Raw genomic sequence first — 23,610 nt, 5'->3', positions numbered from 1 at the left:
ATGCTGAGCACATGCACTCAACTTCTTTGGTCCATCATGGCGAGGCCTGTTCTAAATGGAACCTGTCCTGATTAACCACTGTATGGTCTTGGCCACCGTGCTGCAGCTCAGTGTCTTGGCAATCTTCTTATAGCCTAGGTCATCTTTATGCAGAGCAACAATTCTTTTTTCAGATCCTCAGGGAGTTCTTTGCCATGAGGTGCCATGTTGAACTTTAAGTGACCAGTATGAGATAGTGAGAGCAATAACACCAAATTTAACACACCTGCTCCCCATTCACACCCGAGACCTTGTAACACTAATGAGTCACATGACATCGGGGAGGGAAATGGCTAATTGGGCCCAATTTGGACATGTTCACTTAGGGGTGTACTCACTTTTGTTGCCTGCGGTTTAGACATTAATGGCTGTGTGTTGAGTTATTTTGAAGGGACAGAAAATGTATACTGTTATTCAAACTGTACACTCACTACTTTACATTGTAGCAAAGTGTAATTTCTTCAGTGTTGTCACATGAAAAGATATAATAAAATATTTACAAAAATGTGAGGGGTGTACTCACTTTTGTGATATACTGTGTATATATATATATATATATATATATATATATCTTAAAGTTCATGGTCAGGCATATTAAGCTTAAAATCTCTTCTCTTGCCCCAAATTAATTCCTGCAACATCATGTAAAACTGTTTTAGGGACAAAGTGTTTTAAATTGTTAGAGGACCTGTAACATACAAAAGTTTGGAGAAAGCCATTTTTAATAGGCTTACTCTATCCACATCAGGGACGTTAAACTGGGATCAAATAGTTTTTGGAATTAAGTGTGCATATTAGGGGATGACATTGCATTGAAATAGTTTGCTTGGGTTCTTGGTATAGGGACCCCTGGCTATGGAATTTTCACCTTGTACTATATCAAGGGATTTTATGTGCCCCATGATGGTGTGGCCCTAGTGAGATAAAGTGACTTGTATCAATATACTGTATATCGATACAATAACCAGAAATTTAGCCATAGTGATTGATGAGTGAAAAAAATAATGGCAAGGGATTGCTAAGTGTGAGAAATATATAAAGGTTATCTGCAAAAGCTGTTATCTTGAAAAGTCTATTACCTATGGATGCTCCTTGAAAAGTTGGTAGGGACTCCATGAATTGCAATAGGGGGTGTAATACAAGGTTGAATAATATAGGTGTAGCCAGGTGCTTGACTAAGAATGGAGAGCAAGCAAAGCACTAACTGCAGTCGTTCTCTGCAGCTGCTGCCTCTCAGTGCTGAACTGGTTAACAGCTATAGTATGTAAGCAAGTGGAGGAAGCTGCTGAGCAGGAAGAGTTCAAAAGACTGAGTCAGGCAGTACAGTACTGTGGGAAATATAGTTCTAAAAGTGGCACTGCATAACACAAATTAATGGACACTGAATGAGCTGTGTACTTCACTGCCCACAATTCCTGGGATACAGAGGAGAAGGACAGGATGGCTTTCCCAGGCAAAATTCTACTAGGGAGATCTGTGCAGTGCAGGGGGAGAATGAGAGGACCGTGCTGTGGGGACCATCCCAGAGGAAAGAGAGACTGAGCTACTGGAAACACCTTTGCTGTGCTGAGGACCAGAATGCAGAGCTGTGACCTGAGTGCTGAGGGACTGAGTTATCACCAGAATACAGTTACACTGTGCTGAGGACTGGAGTCTTCCCAGGCAACCCAGAAAAAGCGGAAACTTAATCAGAAGGACCACTGCTGCTGGGTCTGGTGAAAGAGCCTTGCAGCCATAGCTTATTGCTACCACAAGAGATTGAGCTCTTGGGAACTGACTATACAGCTTTTTTTTTTATAGCTCTACTACTGCCTGCAGGCCTTATTGACTGTCCCCATGTGTGCCAATGGTACCAAAGGGCCCCAATGTTAGCTAGTTAATGAGTCAGGACTAAAGGCTGCTCCTCTACAGTTGCTACACAGAGACCTTTGACCCTTTGCTTAGTTTAAGAGGTACTTATCAGGGGATGCTGCACTATACCCTAGCCGTTTCCTTAGAGTGCAATTTAGCCTAGTTACAGTAAATCTAATCATATTGCAGTTTATAGGCACCGTTTATTGCTAAATTGGCTGATTTACGTGTTGATTCCAGTCTAGTGGTACAAAACCCCATTCTAAGTTACTTTGACATATCTATTACTCTGTCTAGCAGGCTGTGTCCCTAATCTACTTTTTGTGTGCTCATTTATGCTCAAACCACTATTTTTTTCCCACCCGTACCAATATATTGAGTTAATTTACCACTAAACAGTCTTGTGTCTATTATCTGGTAGTAACTCACAACCAGGTTAAATGTATCTATACGCTTGTCCCTATGCATTTATGGAGTGACTTTCATTTAACCAGGTGTATCAAAGGACCTGAGGTTCTTCTTGGAGTCGAGGTGCAGAACAGAGAACCCACATTACCAATTAACCTTTGGGGGCAGCTCTCCATAGGAAAGAGAAGACAACCTTGTCTAGTGCCTCAAAACATGAAAATAGAGAAATATTGATCATTTATTATTAACTTAGTAGAGGGAGTATTGTAGATATATTGAATATAAGAGGAGAATATGTGCATAAAGGCTCTGGTGTCAAGACTTAAAGGGGCAATTATATTTTGTCAAAAATAGCATTTAAAACCAAAAGCTTGGGAGGAGAGTGTGGGGAAGGCCTTAATTTGGATTGAATCTTGGCCAGTAAAGTAGTTCATATGACTAGTGGGGAGTGTTTATTACACATGAAGCCTAACCGATAAGAAGTAAATAGCCTTGGAAAGTGGGTTTAGATACAGTCTACATGATTTTGGTATAAAGTTTGTAGTCTGTATTAAGTAGCAATCTGGGTCTGTAGGACTGGACCTGTTTAGGCTTTTTCCCTGGTTTAAGAATAAGAGTGGTATATACTTTGATAAAGTATTATGGGTATGAATAGTAATATAGAGATCATTTAAACCCGATGACACTTCTTAAACTATAGGATTTTTTTTTCCTTCCAGTAAAAGCACAGATTTAAAAGCACTTTTTTTTCCAGTAACAACACCGATGCAGGGACATTTTTTACTTCCAGTGACACTACCGATCTAGGGACACTTTTTCCTTGGCCAGTGTTAGCCCCGTATTTCTACACCAGTTTTAAACTCTTCAATTTGCTTCAGTGTAATACAAATATTGGTATTAGTTTATTACATGCCACAAGCATTACATATATTTCGGCACATGCTGTTATTGGTCCTGTTTCCTTCTTCATCCAAAAGGAAAGAGGGGGTTCAGGCTGGAAGCAGCTTCCTATCTTTGCCCTGAGGACTGGATTACATTGCCTTAGCATTGTCTTCCTTACATTTACTGTATACTGGGAAGGAATAGGTAACCTAAAATGGTGAACCCATTTTATATTCCCTTTCTCTTCATTTATTTCTGAAACTATTCTCAAATTTTAAAAATACACTGAATAGGACATTGTCTTTCCCATATCTGTACTGGGCAGGAATAAGGAACCGATAACTGTGAATCAGTTTAATATTGCTTTTCTCTCTATTCAAGGAAGCTCTTAGCAATAGGCACTACCCTAGGATGGCCTATGTGTAATTAATGGAATAAAAACAAATACAACATATGTTTTTTTGTTAAAGTTTTCTTCATCTGTGCATTATTTTTTATTGCCTAGACTTTGGAAGAGTATATATAGATTATTATTTTAAAGCACAGCTGGACATTTGGTATAGCGATTTCTTGTTTTGACCGGGGTCACAGCTCTTGTAGACCTTCAGGCTGTCCAGTAATATAATATAATCGCTAAGTAGATGAGACATGCGAGGTCACATATTTTCCTACTGTTAAAATACTCAACAATTCCCCCTGCTTTTATCAGTTAAAGTTGACTTTACATTAATATTTAAAGGCTGAGTGTTTCACATTACAACCCTTCCTCAAAGAAGAATAAAGTTAGCTGGTTTCAGGAGAGATTTGTAAAAAACAGAGGGGATCCTGAGGGAACTTAGCAATTCAAGGCTTTGGGAATCTAGGGAATAAGAAGAAAAAAATTAAAGAAAAAAAAAAAAACACGAAAAATGGCCCTGACACATTTCTGAATTACGGAAGGGACATTGCAAAGGGCAAACAACATGACAAGCTTTTGTATAGTGTCTGTCTCTTGGTTTAAAAGCTATTTTCCATTGGTCCCCTTGGTAGTTTAAAACTATGTTATTAGCTCTGCAAACATCTAACCAAGGAAAGTCTTAGAGATTGCATTAGATCAAGAGATTCTCTGTTATTGGCAAGGGGCATTTATTTGTAATTGGTATATTATTAAGGTCCTCTAATCAATTAAATTCTGTTGGCAAACAAATCTGCACCTGTAGAAAATACAAACAGATATATAATGCCTTATTCTTTTATGGATAGCTTGGGTCCCTGACCAGGTTCTAAATTCCTCCCAGGAAGTTGCTCAAGGGGCAACCATAAGGTGCATGGGGAAGTAAGATTCATGCAAGATCTTTTGCAATACATTTAACAATTATGGAAAAGCAAACCCGCCCTTTACTCCAGTCAATCTAGGGGTTATTCTAATGGGTTTTTATACAACACTACACCAGGTTGCAAGGTTGAAGGTTCAATTGCCATAACCCCTTTGGGGATGGTGAAAGGAGAAGCCACATGTCTGCAGGGAAAATAAATATTCTAAGTTAGTTTTCCATATTGAAGGACATGGCCAATCATCATGTGAGGATTTCTTGCTTGAAATCCATGTAGTTAGAGAAAGGATGGCATAGGGTGCTTTATGCCCCTAGCAGAATGATGATAGTCCATTGCTAATGAGCATAGACAACAGAAATGATCTGGGCTTTCCCAGAATGTTCATTGGTACAGATAATGTACTGCAGACAACTCCTGAAGTATGAGTGGTGATAAGCAAGCCGGGGGGGGGGGGGGTAAATTGATTGTAAACCCTTACATATACCAAGTGAAGTGAATGGCCTTAGGTGATACAAGATTAAAAAATTACCCTACAAAAGTTGTACATGGTTGTATGTAGTATTTTCTCCTCTACATCCATTCAAAGTCTAGAATTTATAAAACTTCTATGAGCTGTCAAAAATAGGGGGGCGGAGAGCTAAAAATTTCACTCTGCAGAGTTCAGTGAGGAAAGCTCTGGGAGCTGTTTGGAGGGAAGGGACACATCCCCCTCCGCACAACACATAGGAACAGAGCTGAGGCTGGCAATCATCTGGAGCTCCCTGCCCTGTCACCTTTTTTTCCTTGTGTTAGGAAAACTTATCAGAAGTGATTTATGCTGACAGCAGAGGAATGAAGCAGCAGACAGAAATGACACTTAGTGCTCTGGATAGAGAAAAGTACACACTATAGAGCTATATGTTTTTTTTCATATTTCATGTCTGAGGTTTACAGCCACTTTAGGTTTGGCTAAGGTTCAAAGAACCCAGCGGGATTTCCTCAAACCCTGCACCAAGTGCCAAACCCTACTGGGGTCTATGAGAGACAAAATTATTTTTTCTGCCCTGTTTCAGGGCTATAAGCAAGCTAGTGTTGTAAAAATGGCACGGGGAGTTGAGATCTGCATGAGGGACATCCACTGTCGTCCACAGCAAACAGTACCCGCAAACATTTTCTCTCAATGCGAGCTGCTGCCCAAAGATATTGCCCCCACAACTACTGATGCTAAATGACAGATCCCTTGCATTGCTTTAATTTAAAAAAAACATTCTGGTTGATCACTTTAAAAACCTTGTACCTAGACTATTGCTGTAGTACTAAAATAGACCAGATAGATCACAAAATAAAACCTGTGCTTTATATCCAGTCACACTAGTTGTTTTAAAAGTACCATTTATCAAATAATGAGATAAATAATTACTGGATGGCAGTATTACAAAAATAAATCATTGTTTGCTCTTCAAAAATAAGGTTTAGGTATAATTTCCTTATAATAGGTATTGATATAATATTTGGAAAATTAATAATTGCTCTGGTCTACAGATAAGTGTATTTGGGACAATTTGGGCAAATGATGAATTACCTCAGGCTTCTGCTTCCCTCCTTCTGGGGCTGGAGGGCCAATGCAAATTTCAACCCTCTGACAGATTCATTCAGGATACCACTTTTAACACTAAGGGGTTTTGGATTGGGAGTCCCTGCCCCCTTTAATATAAAATAGTACACTTTTTTTTATTATAGCAGCACCACCACAGTGAAGTGCAGATATCTTGTTTAAAGATAATCATTGCCCCTTGGAATCACATTGCAATTGATCTTTTGGATTGCTTTACCAGATCACTCTGTGGTGCATAAGGAGTAAACAGCTTCTAGATAGAGTATGTTTGAGTGCATCTATAAATATAAATCTGTTCCTGGAAGATGTATTTTACTAATGAAAACCTTCAGATTGATCAGTGCTTATTATGTATGCTATGGCAATTTTTGACTCTCCTGGGATGTTTAACCCTGTTGATAGGTTTTAGTTTTTCTTTATTAGAAGCTTCCAAACAAAATTGTCATTTACAAATATTTGCATTTTATGGTAGCTGTAAAATCTTTGTAGAAAATAGAAAATACTTGGTGATCCTACCATTTGTTTGAGTTTCTTTAATTCTGGTGGCAACACTGCAGGCTGATCTAGCCTCTTCAGCGTTGCTGCCCTTGTGCGTATGGTCCACTTTTGTTTCCAGAAAAGCCATACTCTGTTCTCCTCATATCCCAGATACCCACATCACAAGTGGGCAGCCCTAGCTAGGTGATACAAAGCGGCTCCTCCAGTGAGCCTTGCTGTCCTAATAGGTCAAAACCGAATAGTTTTACTTTACATCTCGACAGAGTAATAATCCCAAAAATTATAAATACAGTACTAGGACAGTATTATTCTTTTTTTTTTCACTGAGCTGGAGTGACGTAATAATTTTTGTGCAACCTATTTCTGCACAGCTAGGGGTAAAAGATGGGAAAACAGCAGAAGACCAGACCAGGATCACGCGTATGTATTGATCATGTGACCTGTATCAAAAACCTAAAAAAAAAGTTATTTTGACTACTATTATTGTTGCGGTTTATGACTAAAATGTTTACTGTTATTCTTCCTAAGCTATATGCCCAAGTTAATATGGAAGGGCTTACATACACTTTAAGTTTATTATATTTCTTTGTTTATTAATATTTTAATCATCATTTGCAAGACAGGCTTTACTGACATTTAAAAAAAGATCAAAATTTACTGTTGGCAGGACGTGTGTTATTGTGCAAAGGCCATTTACAGAAATTAAAAAAGACAAGACAAACATGACATAGACAAGTGCTTTTTATCCTTCACTAAGTCTGCCAACTGCCAGGTCTTGATGTTGATTAGCTAACATCATTAGATTCACTGAAGTAAACTTCAAAATTAAATATGTAACCCATGCACAATATTTTAATGAGCAAATTCAATAGTGAAAATCAAAATGTAAAGGCATGTTCTCACCTTGCCAAAACTCCCTTTTCCGATAGCGCGTAATATTTGAAAGTGGTCAAAATTAACTGGAAGAGAAATAAGAAAAATCAGATTTAGAAGTCATAAATCATATATACCAGTTATACAGGAATATTTTAATGTGATAATAAATGTTTTTTTTTAAATGACAAACATGGTAAACGTACAATACCTGCTCTGTGCTATGGTTTAGTAGAGAGCAGCCCTGATCCTCCTCTTTTTGGGTCCTCCCATGGCTCTCCTGGCTCCTCCCTCCTGCCTGAACAGGTTCACTCCCAAGCCACTGCTCTGTGTGTCCATTCACACAAACAGCGTGTTTCGACCCCGCTCCTACTTTCTCCTCATTGGCTCACTGGCTGTGATTGACAGCAGTGGGAGCCAATGAGGAGGAAGAGACCTGGGAGAGCTGAAGCACTTGTGCATTTTGCTGGATCGAGATGAGGCTCACTTAGGTTTTAGGGGGGCTGGGGGCACTGCTGAACACCTGAGCCTTTATAACTACTATAATATATGAGTTCTATAATCTATGTAGTCATCTCTATCTATGCAGGATTACTTACACTACAAAGACAAAAAGCAGGATATAAAACAGATTAAAGCTTTTGTTGCTTCCAAAACTTAATATTACTGAAAGCTAGAAAGCTGTGCCCCCAAAAAAGCAGGCAGAGGGCAAAGGGCTAGTCACCAATATAGTCTGTGGTCTCCGGGAAGCTGATATTTCCCCCTTTACTGACTTACTATGCCATGTTCTGCATTGTATCTTTGTGTAGAGGTGGCCACATTGACTGAGGCAAGGATTTCCTTCCTCATTTCAGATCCTGAATCTAGAAGAACCGTGAGCAGCAGAATAGTGATATCACCAAATCTCACTCTTCAGCTAAATTCACACTGACATTAAAAGCAGGCATTTGAGAAGTGTTAAAAACACCTATCAAACACCTATGCAAATGATACAATGAATGATACAGTGCTGTTCACACTATCAAAATCTAAAGCGTTAGGGTCGCTTCAAAACTGAAGCCTCATGTTAGGTCAGGAGATGTTTCAAGCCTTGCAACGCCTCCCATTCAAGTCTATGGTAATGCTTTGCAAACGCTTTGGCAGGCGGTTGCGGGGCCTTAAGATGAGTTTATTTCCTGTGATGGAATAGATGTTCATAGAGCAGTTTTGACGTGCCTTAGCGCACATCAATTACTTCAAAACTGCCCATAGGGCGTTTGGGGAACATTTTTAACTCATCATTAACAATTGTAAAATCCCAGTCTAACGCCCATACTAAAGCTCATTACCTCGAGCCTAACGCCCATACTAATGCTATAGGAGCATTTGTTAAGCATCAGAAATTTAGTCAAGTGTGAACAAGCCCTTAGTCTCCTGAGACTAGCAGTCAGGGGCAGCAGTACCTTGAATCTCACACTGCAAATATACAGCAATGAGGCTGTAGGCACAGGAGTAGCTAGACACACTCACATACCACTGCTGTTTGACTAAAGTTTCATTCCTATAACATACATATTCCAAGAGGCTCCAGGAGCAGGGACATGTCATTCTTGCCTGGGCAAGAATGGAGGTGAAGGGTTACATAGAAAAAAAAAGGTAAATAAATATAAAAAGAAAATCGAATTTTTGTGGACAGGGAAAAAATCCAACGAGAAAAAGTGTTTCTGGTAAGTTAAGGCCCCCTTTTACAAAATGGAGCAAGGATGTCAACTGCAGAGCATTCATCTAGAGCAGCCTTTTTCAACCAGGGTGCCCAGGCACCCTGGTGTGCCTTCAGCTTCCTTCAGGGGTTCCTTGGGAAAATGCCTAAAAATTGATCACAATTTGTATACAAGCCATCAGTTGGATAAAGCCTGCCTTTTAGTTACACAAAGCCAAAGTTTTTATTTGTGTACTATTATAACCTTCTAGGCGCTGGCATCCTTGCAACCTATGATGCCATTGGTTGATAAGAAAGACATCAGGTGCCTGCACAACATCCTTGTTTGCTTCTCCCCTGCCCCTCTCTATCAGCACTGGGTATTTGCTGTTATATTATTAAAAGTATATTTGCTTTGGAGGAAAAAAAACACCTCTAAAGTTGAGTGTCCTATGTGTGTGGATGTTGCTGCATTATGTAAAACTATTAGTTCAGTTTTTTGCATTTTAGAATGGGGTGCCTCGAAATTGGGCAGAATTTCAAAAGGGAGCCTTGACTAAACACAATTTGAGAAACACTGATCTAGAGCAACCAATCCGATTTTATTTTTCAATCTTTATAAACATTTAAAAAAAATGTGGTTGGTTGCTATGAGCCACCACTCCATTGTTACCCCTGTTAGTTGTTAGAGAATTAAGTATGTCTTTATAATCATTTATGTATAAGGCTGACTGTGACTCCATTTTGTTCTGCTTGAATACAATCTAACTGGTTTTAAATGCCCTATACTATATATGGTAATGGCTAGATTTCAGAGTTTGTAAGATGAAGCTTCTTCCCCTTTAAGGAAATGGCAATAAAAACAGACATTCCTCATTGTCCTGGGGGAAGGGTTAAGTCAGGATGTTTAACTGTATATAAATGTGCCAGCTAGTTTAAGAAGGCAGACAAGTCTCAGATAAGAAGCCAACTAGGCTAGCTACTGTGTATGGTGCCCTACACCATGGGTCACAGGCGGCTAGAACCGGTGGGTGAATATCTGACAATCTCCTGTACTTGTCTCCTCGTATGTGAGAAATAAATCTTTCCTTGTATCAGTTCGTGGTCTAAAGGTGATTTCCCTTACATTAGTTTTGCGTTAATTTAGGTAAGTTACCCCACAAGATAATAGCAGTCTTTAAATACAAAATGCAGGCTGTTGCAGACTTATAGCTTTTTTTTTTTTTTTTAGCAGAGAACTACCATTGTAAACGAATGCATTCAGACATAAATATGATTCCTGGTGACAAATCTACTTTAAGACCTTGCTAAAAGCAGGCAAAACACAGAGGAAAGATAAAAAGAGATTTATCTGCTAACATTAGAAGTGTTAAGTTTGAATAACCAGCAATATTTTATTTGAAGATAAAACATTTAAAGCTCTATTCCCCCAAGGCTTATCTTTCTAGGAAAGTTTTAGGAAAGCAGAATAGTATAACATAGGTTTTGTCCCCTGTGCCCTTACCTCAACTGATAAACTTGCAGTTTATTAATAACATTTTACTAAATTTAATAGTGTTGTATCTCAGATTAGTTTAGCACATTTTAATTGAATTATAGTTTAATTAGCAAAATATCACTGGATTCCTCATAGCAATCTCCTCCCTTGTGCTCTTTCCCTAAACTATTATTATTATTCTTTTTTTTTTTTATTATCATCATTAACTGTAGCAATCTTTAAAGTAAAGAAATGCCGGAGTGCTATGCTGTCAATTCCAAACTTTTTTCTGCCTGTGTCCACCTATGGAGAATTGATGTCTCTGGAGGTGCAACAGGATGTTAGGAGAAATCTGAATGGAATTTCCATCTTTGACAGTTGTCATTGTATCAGGTGGCCATATTGAACGATTTCCCTCATGTCTTGTTCAGGTGACACCTGAAAATTGCTGAATTTCCCACATTTTTTGTCTTTTGCAAAAGGTTACAAGGGCATTTAGTGAGGCTTAATCTTCCAACAGGAAAAAGAAGCAAAAAAAAAAAAAAAAAACAACTTGAAAAAGTGTTTACTCTTCTCTACTCTTTCCAACACTATGTAAAAAAAATCTTTGCCTTTATGTACTATTTAAAAGTCACTTTAACCACTTTAAGACTGGAAGGATTTGCCCCCTTGATGACCAGACCCTGTTTTGCGATTTTAACGGACAATTGTGCGGTCGTGCGACGCAGTACCCAAAACAAAACTATGTCCTTTTTTCCCACAAATAGAGCTTTCTTTTGGTTATTTGATCACCTCTGCAATTTTTATTTTTTGCGGTGTAAACAAAAAAAGAGCGACAATTCTGAAAAAAAAAACAATATTTTTCACATTCTGCTATATGACATTCTCAAAAAAAAAATTAAAAAATCCAAATTTTTTAACATTTTAGGCCAATTTGTTTTCTGCTACATATTTTTGGTAAAATAAAATCGCAATAAGCGTATTTTGATTGGTTTGCGCAAAAGTTATTGCGTCTACTAACTATGAGAAAGATTTATGTAATTTTTATTGTTTTTTTTTACTAGTAATGGTGGCAATCTGCGTTTTTTTGCCGGACTGCGGGACTTATGGCGGACCGATCAGACCCTTAACTGAAGTTTTTGACACTTTTGGGGGTACCAGTGGCATTACTACAGCAATCAGTGCTAAAAATATGCACTGTTAGTCAGAGCCGCCTGACCAGTGCATCGGCTTCCCCGCTGCCGAGTGGGGTTGGGAGCGTGCCGCCGGTGGCGCGCCCTCGCCCCCTAGCTTCCCACGCGCGACCGATGTAGACCTACGTCGGTTTGTGCAGGAGAGCCACCCTGCCACAGTAAATAATTGGTGGGTGGTCGGAAAGTGATTAAGAAATCATAGAAAAGGCATATTTGATGCTTCATGAAATGAAAAGGAATATCTGATGAGATGCATTTTTTTTCCAGGACTGGGGAGTATTTGTTGGCATAATGAAGGCAGTTTTAAAGAAAGGGGAATAAAGAACTGCAAAATGAGTGAAAAGTATTGAGTGGTGAGCAGGAAGGAAGGGAAAATAAATACGTAAAATAAAAATTCCAGTTGAATACATGGAGTGTAAAGGTAATGTATAGCGTTCTTTCATATAGTCTGTTTATTTTATTTTTTTGTGTTGCTTATTGGTTAGGTACATGTGAAATACACTATATTGCCAACAGTATTGGGACGCCTGCCTTTACACGCACATTAACTTTAATGACATCCAAGTCTTAGTCCGTAGGGTTCAATATTGAGTTTGCCCACCCTTTGCAACTATAACAGCTTCAACTCTTCTGGGAAAGCTGTCCGCAAGGTTTAGGAGTGTGTCTAAGGGAATGTTTGATCCTTTTTCCAGGAACGCATTTGTGAGGTCAGGCACTGATGTTGGACGAGAAGGCCTGGTTCACAGTCTCCACTCTAATTCATCCCAAAGATGTTTTATCAGGTTGAGGTCAGAACTCTGTGCAGGCCAGCCAAGTTCCTCCCCCCCCAAACTCGCTCATCCATGTCTTTATGGACCTTGCTTTGTGCACTGGTGTGCAGTCATGTTGGAACAGGAAGGGAACATCCCTAAACTTGTCCCACAAAGTTGGAAGCATAAAATTGTTCACAATGTCTTGATATGCTGATGCCTTAAGAGTTCCCTTCACTGGAACTAATGGGCCAAGCCCAACCCCTGAAAAACAACCCCACACTATAATCCCCCCTCCACCTAATGATTTGGACCAGTGCACAAAGCAAGGTCCATAAAGACATGGATGAGTGAGTTTGGGTTACCTGAGGAACTTGATCTGACCTGATCTCAACCCAATAGAACACCTTTGGGTTCAAACTTTCCCATAGACACACTCCTAAACCTTGTGGATAGCCTTACCAGAAGAGTTGAAGCTGTTATAGCTGCAAAGGGTGGGCCAACTCATTATTGAACCCTACAGACTAAGACTGGGATGCCATTAAAGTTCATGTGTGTGTAAAGGCAGGCGCCCCAATACTTTTGACAATATAGTGTATATCATATAAATATTTCCCTAAATGTACTACTTGCCAAACAGCCAGACAGCGAGTTTTTCCAGTTTTGAGACATTTTTGTGAATAGTCTGGTATAATTTAAACTCCTGCAGTTTACATTTATTAACACAAACATGCAGCTGAAAAATTCAGAAAAGAGACACACCCCTCCCTTGGCACATACAAATTCTCAATTAGACAGAGCCAGCCATAACGTGAGCAGGCAGTACTGTATTTTTTTGTTAAAAACCTAGTTACAGTATATCTGGAAAATAGGTGACATGGAAACACTCTGCATAAGCCCTCGGTCAAACCAGTATGACTTCAGGCAGGACATACGATTTACAAATCGTGAAAAATTATGAAAAATCACCCACGTCAGGAGGCAAATATATATATTGGGTGTTGATACAATTAAAGATAACGATTTTAAATATCTAAAGATTTTTTAAAAATTTTAGAAAAAAAAATTATAAATTTGAGCAGCTGCAGTAGCCCGGCCTGCTAAAGCCAAATAGTGGAAAAATGTAGGAGGAAAGTAACAATGTACCTTCTGCTGTGACACAGCGCTTGCTAAAAATAGGCACTCTGAATTTGGGCATGTGCAAAAAAATTTTAGAATATAAGTGCCTAACCTCCCTGGCGGTATCCGCGAGTGTGGTTTGGGGTGGAATTTTAGTGCCATTAGCGGTAACCCCGAGCCACACTCGGGGTACCACCAGGGAGCATCACTGGATCCTGGTAGAGGTTACTTACCTTGTCCCCGGGATCCCGCGATGTGTCACTGCAGCATACGGCGGCCGGATCTTCCGCCTGATGCTGTGAGCCCCGGCTTCCGTCTCCTGCGAGCGTCACATCGCAGGGGGGTGGAACCAGCGGCAAATTCAAATAGTAAAACACACAAACACACTGATATATTGTAATCCTATTGGATTACATTACAAAATTAAAAACAAATTGACATTAGTTTGCCCCCCAGTGTCCTTTCCTGCAGTTTTAATGTACTTTTTTAAAATATATATATAAAATATATATATCTATATATTATATATATATATATATATATATATATATATATATATATATATATATATATATATATATATATATATATATACGTATATATATATATATATATATATATATACAGTATATATATATATATATATATATATATATATATATACACTTTATCTTATTTATAGTTATTTATTATATTATAATTTATGATTTTGTGTTTCAAACTTTATCATACCTGAGATGTTATAAAGAAGAACGCGCAGTAAAAAAAAATCATATGTAAATAGTTGGGCTGCTCGTCTTTATCCACCTGCCGACCGGTCACGTTGACCCGACTGCGGCAAAGTGGCTCGATATCGTCCAGTGACGTAGACCTACGCCGCTGGACTCCTCTCCCTGTGGGCGGCGCGCGCTCGCGGCCAGAGGCAGGCTCCCGCTGTATTCAGTCACAGCGGGAGTCGGGCCAGGGGAGGAGAGTCGGTGATCACCGCCGCTCTTCCCCGATCGTCAGGGATCGAGTGGGGAGATCCGCCCGCTTGTGTAAACAAAGCGGGCGGATCTCCTAAGTGACAAACAGTGACAGATTGCAGGATTTAGCATAGCTGAACCTGCAATCTGTGCCTGTGTCACACAGTCCCCTCCCCCCACACACGTTAGTAAGCACCAGGCATACATTAACCCCTCCATCTCCAATAAAATTAACCCCTTCCCTGCCAGTGTCATTTTTACAGTAACAGTGCATATTTATAGCACTGATTACTGTAATAATGTCACTGGTACCCCCAAAAGTGTCAAAAATGTCAGTCAAGGGTCCGATCTGTCCGTGGCAATGTCGCAGTCCCACAAAAAAATCGCAGATTGCTGCCTGATCGCCGCCATTACTAGTTAAAAAAAAATGACATAAATTTCCTGTAGTTAGTAGCTGCGATAACTTTTGCGCAAACCAATCAAAACACGCTTATTGCAATTTTTTTTACCAAAAATATGTAGCAGAAAACAAATTGGCCTAAAATGTTAAAAAATTTAGATTTTTACATTTTTGGGGGGGAATTTCATATAAAAAAATGTGAAAAATATTGTTATTTTTTTCAAAATTGACGCTCTTTTTTTGTTTATAGCGCAAAAAGTAAAAATCGCACAGGGGATCAAATACCACCAAAAGAAAGCTCTGTTTATGCAGAAAAAAGGACATAAATTTAGTTTGGGTACAGAATTGCACGACCGTGCAATTGTCCGTTAAAATAATGCAGTGCCGAATCGCAAAATATGGCCTGGTCAGGAATGGGGTAAAATCTTCCAGTCTTAAAGCGGTTAAAAATATGTTAATTGAGAATTTTTTTGTCAAAGACATGTAGCTAAATACATTTTGGCCTAAATATATGACAAAAATTTAATATATTTGATATTTTTTAACTGTCAAAGTAGAAAAATATTGTTATTTTTTCACAATTGACTCATTTTTTTATTAATATCGCAAAAAATGAAAATCGCACCGGTGATCAAATACCACCAAAAGAAAGCTCTGTTTGTGGGAAAAAAAGGACGTAAATTTTGTTTGTGTACGGCATTGCATGACCGCGCAATTGTCAGTTAAAATCACACAGTGCCGAATCGCAAAAAGTGGCCTGGACGTAGGACAGCAAAATCCTCCGGTGGCAAAGTGGTTAAGAATTACATGCAAAATAATTGTATCGCTTTAAGCACCTAAAATCGGAAACAATCATACCGCCAGGGAGGTTAAAAACAATGGTAATGGGAGCAGTGCTAGCCTATAAATAACCCCTGAAGATAAGGATTGAATAGGAATGGAACCCTCTGTGTAGATAAAGTGCAGTGGCTATGCTGTAAATAACATATAAATACACATTTATATCTATACACATAAATGGATGGATTATTTATTCCATTTATGTGTATATATATATAAACTTGTATTATTATGTTATTTATAGCTTAACCACTGCACTTTATCCTATTTATTTCATCCATTTATGTGTATGTATATATATATATATATATATATATATATATATATATACAGTATATATATCAATTTGTATTTATATGTTATTTATAGCATAGCCACTGCACTTTATCTACACAGAGGGTTCCATACCTATTCAATCCTTATCTTCAGGGGTTATTTATAGGCTAACACTGCACCCAATACCATTGTTTTTAAGCACTTATATTCTAAAATATTTTTGCACGTGTCCAATTCAGAGCACCTATTTTTAGCAAGCATTGTGTCGCGGGAGAAGGTACATTGTTACTTTCCGTCTACATTTTGATTTACAAATCGTACCTGAAGTAGCATCTAATGTGTTTCTTTGGCAGTGTCTCAACAGATACGATTTCAAGTAGAACGATTTGGGAAGTAATTCATGCATTACTTTTTAACCACTTAAGCCCCGAAAGATTTTACCCCCTTCCTGACCAGAGCCTATTTTGGGATTCGGCACTGCGTGACTTTAACGGACAATTGCGCGGTCGTGCGATGCTGTACCTAAACTAATTTGACGTCCTTTTTTTCCCACAAACAGAGCTTTCTTTTGGTGGTATTTGATCACCTGTGCGATTTTTTGATCATGCGCTATAAACAAAAAAAGAGCGTCAATTTTGCAAAAATAACAATATTTTTCAAATTTTTTTATATGAAATTCCCCCAAAAAAATGTAAAAATCAAAATTTTTTAACATTTTATGCCAATTTTTTTTTTTTTTTTGCAAAAAAACGTATTTTGATTGGTTTGCACAAAAGTTATTGCGTTTACTAACAGAGGGAAAGATTTTTGTCATTTTTGTTGTTTTTTTTTTTAACGTGTAATGGCGGCAATCTGCATTTTTATTTGCGGAACTGCGACATTGGGGCGGACAGTTCGGACCCTTGACTGACATTTTTGACACTTTGGGGGTTACCAGTGACATTACTACAGTAATCAGTGCTATACATATGCACTGTTACTGTAAAAATGACACTGGCAGTGAAGGGGTTAACTTTTTTTGAGAGGGAGGGGTTAAGTGTGTCCCTAGGGGCGTGTTTCTAACTGTGATTGGCTGTGGCTTGATGTGTAAAAACAGTGATCAACGGTCCTACATAGTAGAACCGTATGATCACTATTCCTACACAGGGGAGAATGACAGGCGGCTTTGTTTACGTTAGCCGTCTGCCTATCTCCCGGTGTAACGGACGATCGCGAGTGCCCAGCGGACATCAATTCCACCGGGCACACGCGCAGGAGAGTCCCTGACCATGCAGGAGCGGGAGCGCGCCTCCGGCGGCGCACGCTCGCTCCCTAGAGCCTCACAGGCTAGCGACCTAGCCCTACGTCGCTTTGCCTGTGAGGGGCTGACCGCCGCCGTAAATAGTCGTGCGGCGGTCGGCAAGTGGTTAAGGACTTCAGCACAGTTTCACTGCCATAGAATATAATGTAAATCGGGCTGCAAATCGTACCTGTGTCTATATCAGCACTACTTGAGCCCTAAAAAAGGCAAATATTAACCCTTTACTAGTTAAACTTTTGTTCATAACATCACTGTTCCTCCCTCTGACATGGACAGCCCCTCTCACAGAAGTAGTGCTGAAATAGTGTTGAAGTCGGACTTTAAAGTGTGACCACAGGCTTAAACACTGATTTTTAAAATAAGTATTTTATAAAAAATAGTGAGAAACTACATATAGGTTTTATGAACTTGAAAATGTTACATAAATAATGTAGCACTAACTCCCTTAGAAGCCGTTGTATTTGCTTAAGTCCCCCTCGGCGCCCAGTGATGACCTGACAATTACAGACACAGCATTGAAATTGGCCTTATTAAAGCAGAAATAAGCCATGTAATGGAACTGAGTAAATTGTTTACAATAACAGTACAAATCCAATATCACTCATGGCATAAGCTTGAGTGCAGCCAAGGTAATATCATTCATTCCCATTAGCTGTCTGTGAAACAGCCAGCCACAATGTGCTAGAGAATGATGCTGGCACAGCTGAGACAACAGTAACTACCCTGTAAGTAGCATGAGGGCAATGTTGAAAGAAAGCAACAATAACTATTTGTAACAGCAGTGCTGCCTAACTTCTTTACAAATGCTCTGCTTAACCAGTGGTCAGTGGAATGACAAGTCTGCCGGCATTGGGGCCCTTGAATTTTACCTCAGAATGCTCACTTAAAAAGCAAGAGCATTTGAAATTCCAAGGTAGAGTAGGAGTGTTGCAATCCCCTGAGGCAAAACTCCAATGGTAGCCACAAAGCTTTAGTGAGCAATAGGTCAGTTAAATATACAGAGGTGGCCTAAAGCTTTCTGACCACACCAATGAAGCACAAGTGCCCTCCTGTCAACAATCTGTCCCCTAACAAGCAGTCCTGTAAGATGGAGTGAAGGAAGGCTGCAGTACTTCTGAATGGATGATGGCTGACAAAGGATGTAGGCCGCGCTATCCCTGGCTGGTCTCTGCACTGCTGACACTTTTCTCGGATGGGTTCAGGAGAAAGACATCCTGCTATATGATGGGCCTCTCTCTTGAGCCTGCACATACTTGTTGGTCCTTGAAGCACTCTCTCTCTCTCTCTTTGGGTTACACCATGTGCCCCAGCTCTGCAGACTTCCCCCTCATGACCCCCCACTCAAGCTTGGGCTTCCTGGACTTCCCTTTGTATGGACTACTCCCCCTGGCTCAGTACTCTGTCCTCTGGTTCAATTGCATTTTTACCACTTACAACCACCCTTCTGAAAGCTGCAAAAGCATCCAGATGAGTGTATATGTATAATGTTTCCATGGCAACAACTATACTCCCCTCACATTCAGCTGCCAGTACTGCCATCCAATGGGACCCATTTAAGTGAATGGGAATGCACCAAAGCTGCCCTGCAACTATGTGCAATGCAATTACAGGCACCTCCTTATTGTCCTTCAAATGCCTCTGAAAAGTAATCTACTGGAGATTGCTTTTTATCGGAGCAGCAAGGTCTGTCTTGCCTCTAAATCTAGCTTATATGTCAGTTTTTCCACAGTATGTAACACACCTCGAACATAAGTGCCACTTAACTTCACCTAGGCATCCCTCAGCCATGAAATTTTCAAGAATTTTCAATTTTTACAGTTTAACTTTCAAGCCATTTTAAACCTTCCAACCTGCACCTTGTGTTTGACTGTGTAAGATGTGCATTGATCATGTAGTTTCATGGTGTCATCTGTTGGCCTGTATGTATAGTATGTAGCACACTTCCCAACTTTTTGCAATAGGAATAAAGGAACAACTATTAGCAGAAAAATGCAGGCATAGGCCACCCCCCCCCCCCATTTTGCACGCCCCTTAAAGGAGAATTATACAAACAAAATAATTAGTTAAACCCAAAAGTGTTTTTTTTTTTAAACCACCACTATTCCTTTATATTGGCTTTTAAAATGTACCAATGCAGCCATTTAGAAATTGGATGAAAGGTTTAGCACTGGGAAACACTTTTTGAAAGATAAATAGTGACTTTTATATACAACTATATAGATCAGACCAACATAAGGGACAGATAAGGACAGAGGGACTTTGTTTCAAATCAAGGACAATCCTACAAAATCAGGGACAGTTGGGAGCTATGATATAGTAGAGTAAATCTGCACATTTTGGTGTCAGAAGTTTCTATTTGTGTTCCCAACATGAGGCATGCTGCATGGCACTGCACAGGTTAATGTATGACCTCTATATGTAGTCTAAGAACTGACACTTCCTGTGAAGAAACAACATATTCCACAATCCCTTGGTAATTAGATGTAACACAGCCACAATTAGGCAGAGCATTCACAGAGAGATCATAATGCTGGATGTGTTTTCGGCACATTAGCACACTCACATTTGTGACCAACACAGAGAATTGATGGGGCATAATTTGTGCTCTGCATGACTCAAAACAATAAGTTGCCTGTCACTTTAGTGAATAGGGGAAATACGTATGAATGAATACAAAGAATTTGGGGGATCGAACAGCCACGACACTACAAACTTCAGCCACAACATGTGAGCCCATTATTACATGATAAGGCAAACAAATGATGCAGGGAAACAACTACACTAATAACTAGTTAAAACAACAAAACATTTGTTACAATGTCTTAAAACATTATTAAAATCTTTGCTCCAATGCAAATTTTTTTACTCTTTTTTTTTTTTTCTTTAGCTATGGTGCATATATATGCCCAGTCCCCCATGTCAGTCATTTTACAATCCCTTGCCCATTCGCCAAGAAAATGGGCAGAAGAGAATTTTAACATTTGGCTCCCATTGACATCATTTAGGTTCAGATTCGACACTCCAACTTCTTTAACTTCATCAAACCTGCCTTTTAACCAACCCAAGTACAGCTCTCATCCCTACTGATAGTTATGTCAGAGAAAGAAGCAGACAGCTAAAGGTAGGCGGAGGAAAGATATACACTATAGATTTAACCATTTAATGCCTGAAAATAGTGGAAGATCAGAAAGCAGAGCAGCAAGACATGTGCCAAGCAGTAGTTTTCTGTGCCAAGTGAAACGTTGTGTTGTCTTTCAGTACCTATAGTAAAGGTGCTGAAAAAGGTAGGGAAGGATCTTAAATTGTTTTAAGGATCAGATTAAGGGTACAGTCAAAGGTTAGGCAGTCATGGTTAAAATGTAAAAAAATGTGGTTATGTAAACAATTGTTATTTTACAAATAAACATTTAGTATATGACAATGGATTTTCAAACCACTATGGGTTACCTTACACAGCTTTAATTCTCTGCAATTAGGTTGGTTGGTTTCCATTGAAACATCAAAGGAAATTGTCTGATAAGCATCAAGGCATTGTGATCAGTTATGTAGTTCTGTGTACAAATTATACCTTGAGCTATCTTATCATTGTAATTGGTATATATACTGAATACTTCAAATTAATACTCTTAATCACATAAATTATTGATATTATGTAACTATTACATTAATCATTTAATAATTTTTTATCACGTTTAATTTATATGTATCATGTATTAAAATATGTCATATGATATTATGTTTTATCAATATATGCACCTATTTTTTCAATAATTTAAAAGTAAACTTTTACACTTGTACACTGCGGTTTTTACTTCTTTTGCTTGTAAGTATGTTTTTATTGCTTTGGGGCCAATAAATTATTGTAACATACTATACTATCTGCGGTCCTTCTATTTCATATTTGGGGCTTACGGAGGTCTTTTCTGGAGCGATCCCCTGCAAGACATCCCGATCTTGGATCACCCCCATCGAGCCAGAGTGTATTAGTCCAACGGATCCTACAGGCATTAGAGACTCATCATTGTGGTGAGTAGGGAACCTAGAGGGTTTGCCATTCACCTGAGCACCGATTGGATAACTATTTTTGCACTTGAGCACTTTATTGGATTCATCACTACAAGGACTGGTTTATCACACTTTAAATATTTATTGTCAATTACTTTTTTAATATTTTTTCACCAATTACCTATTTTATTAATTCACACATAGATTGCTAGCGCTGTTTTAAATTAGTTTATTACATGCCTTGAGCTACTGACCTTTGTAAACAACAGGCTTTTAATCGACATAGGCTAAGTGGAAAGATCTATGAAAGAAGTCTAAAGCCCTGCCTACTTGTAAAGTTAAAAGCTGTGTAATATTCACATTAAACATTTTATAATAACCTGGCAAGAACATAATCATAAAACATAAAGGGAGAAAATATGCGCACAGCCTCTATACTTAGCCTTAATCATGCACAAAATGCCCCTTTTGTATATCAACTCCACTGGTTTAACCACTTCCAGCCCAAGGACGTCATATGACGTCCTGGAATTTGAGTGGAGATATCTGAATGATGCCTGCAGTTGCAAGCATCCTTCAGATATCATCTTTTGCAGCTGGCGATTCCCTGCACCGTAAGAACAATCATAGCTGCATCTCAGCCGCTTGACCGTTCTTACAGGCGGAAGGAGGGGACTTCCCCCCTTCCCGCCGTCCTCCGTCCCTCCGCTGCCCTCCGGTGCTTGCGATCAGCGAGCCAGAGAAGGAATCTGCCAGCGGTGGAAGTTCACCATAGAAAATACCGAGGACTAGATGGTTCCTAGTGGTCTCTATGACTCCCAGAGGCCAAGGCATGACATTACGACGTCACTTCTGGCCTGGAAGTTGTAAATATTGCTGTGTACTCGGCTGGAAAGGCCGAGAATATTTTTTGTATCTCAGTCTATTCTGCCTAGCGGGCCCACATCTCTCCAAACAGAGGACCTGCCATACCCTATTCCTATTGCAAGGGATATTTACAATCCCTGAAATAGGAATAAAAGTGATAAAACATTTAAGGGAAAGTGTAAAAATATGAAAATAAAAAACATTCAAAAAAACAATTTTTTTAAAGCACCCCCGTCCCCACGCGCTTGCATGCAGAAGCGAATGCATATGTATGTTGTGCCCACATATGTAAATGGCATTTAAACCACACATGTGAGGTATCACCACTAACGTTAGAGTGAGAGCAACAATTCTAGCCCAAGACCTCCCCTGTAACTCTAAACTGGTATCCTGTAAACAATTTTAAAGCGTCGCCTATAGTACCGAAGTTTGGTGCCATTCCACAAGTGTGTGCAATTTTAAAGCGTGACTTATTAGGTATCTATTCACATCATCGTGTAACGCAACATCACCTTCACATCATACAAAAAAATTGGGCTAACCTTAGTGTTTTTTTTTTTTTCATGAAACGGTTTGAAAAATTGCTGCGCAAATACCATGTCACATAAAAAGTCCGCCATTTCATTCCTTAGGGTCTCTGCTAAAAACACATATAATGCCAAAATAGACACGGTACAGAAGTGGTGGCTCAGACCAACCAAAAGACATTTAATAGTTACAGGGGAACCCTGCCAGACTGGTTTAGCCCCAAGTTATATGGCTTAGATACTCTTACAGTGAGATTGTAGCTCGCCACCTTGGAGTTTTGGGTGTTCCCACCATCTTTGCTTGTTTCTGCACCTCCTGTACATTGTTGCTACTAACAAATAGATAAAAAAAAATGCACTAGGAAGCATGAGATCCGCTCATATAAGAGACAGCAGGTCTGAAAACCCTGGAACGCAAACATAAAACTCTCAGCAATAGAATACTCAAGAGATATAAGAAACTTCCAATAATGTAGCTCCTCAGCATCTTCTGATAACTAAAGAATTCATTTTCTGACCCTTTAAGGCCTCATGTACACGGCTGCCGATAAACGGACAGTTGGGCGTTTTTTTCAGCAGCCCCTGAACACTCCTCTATGTTGTCTTATCTGTCCATGTACTCTGAGATGTTTAAAGTAATTTAGAGGCAGTTGAGAGCAGTGGCATTTTTTTTTAAAGCAAAATAATGCGTTCAAACTGAAGTTTATTGGCACTTGAAACATAAAATGCTTGTAACAGCATGTCAACACGTCTAA

General features: G+C 39.2%; 1 protein-coding gene across 1 annotated transcript in view; it reads right to left on the bottom strand.

Annotated features, from left to right (window-relative positions):
* Nucleotides 1–23,610, bottom strand: part of STK32B (serine/threonine kinase 32B) — a 391,673-nt gene that overhangs the window by 306,644 nt on the left and 61,419 nt on the right. The window contains exon 2 of the mRNA XM_082263144.1: nt 7,490–7,545. Coding sequence (XP_082119270.1) covers nt 7,490–7,545 — 56 coding nt within the window. The remainder of the gene's footprint in view (nt 1–7,489; nt 7,546–23,610) is intronic.

Source organism: Pelophylax lessonae (genome assembly GCF_965119305.1).
Source record: "Pelophylax lessonae genome assembly, chromosome: 1".
Taxonomy (NCBI): domain Eukaryota; kingdom Metazoa; phylum Chordata; class Amphibia; order Anura; family Ranidae; genus Pelophylax; species Pelophylax lessonae.
Note: the sequence above shows the minus strand (reverse complement) of the source record. Positions and strands in the feature narration are given on the sequence as shown.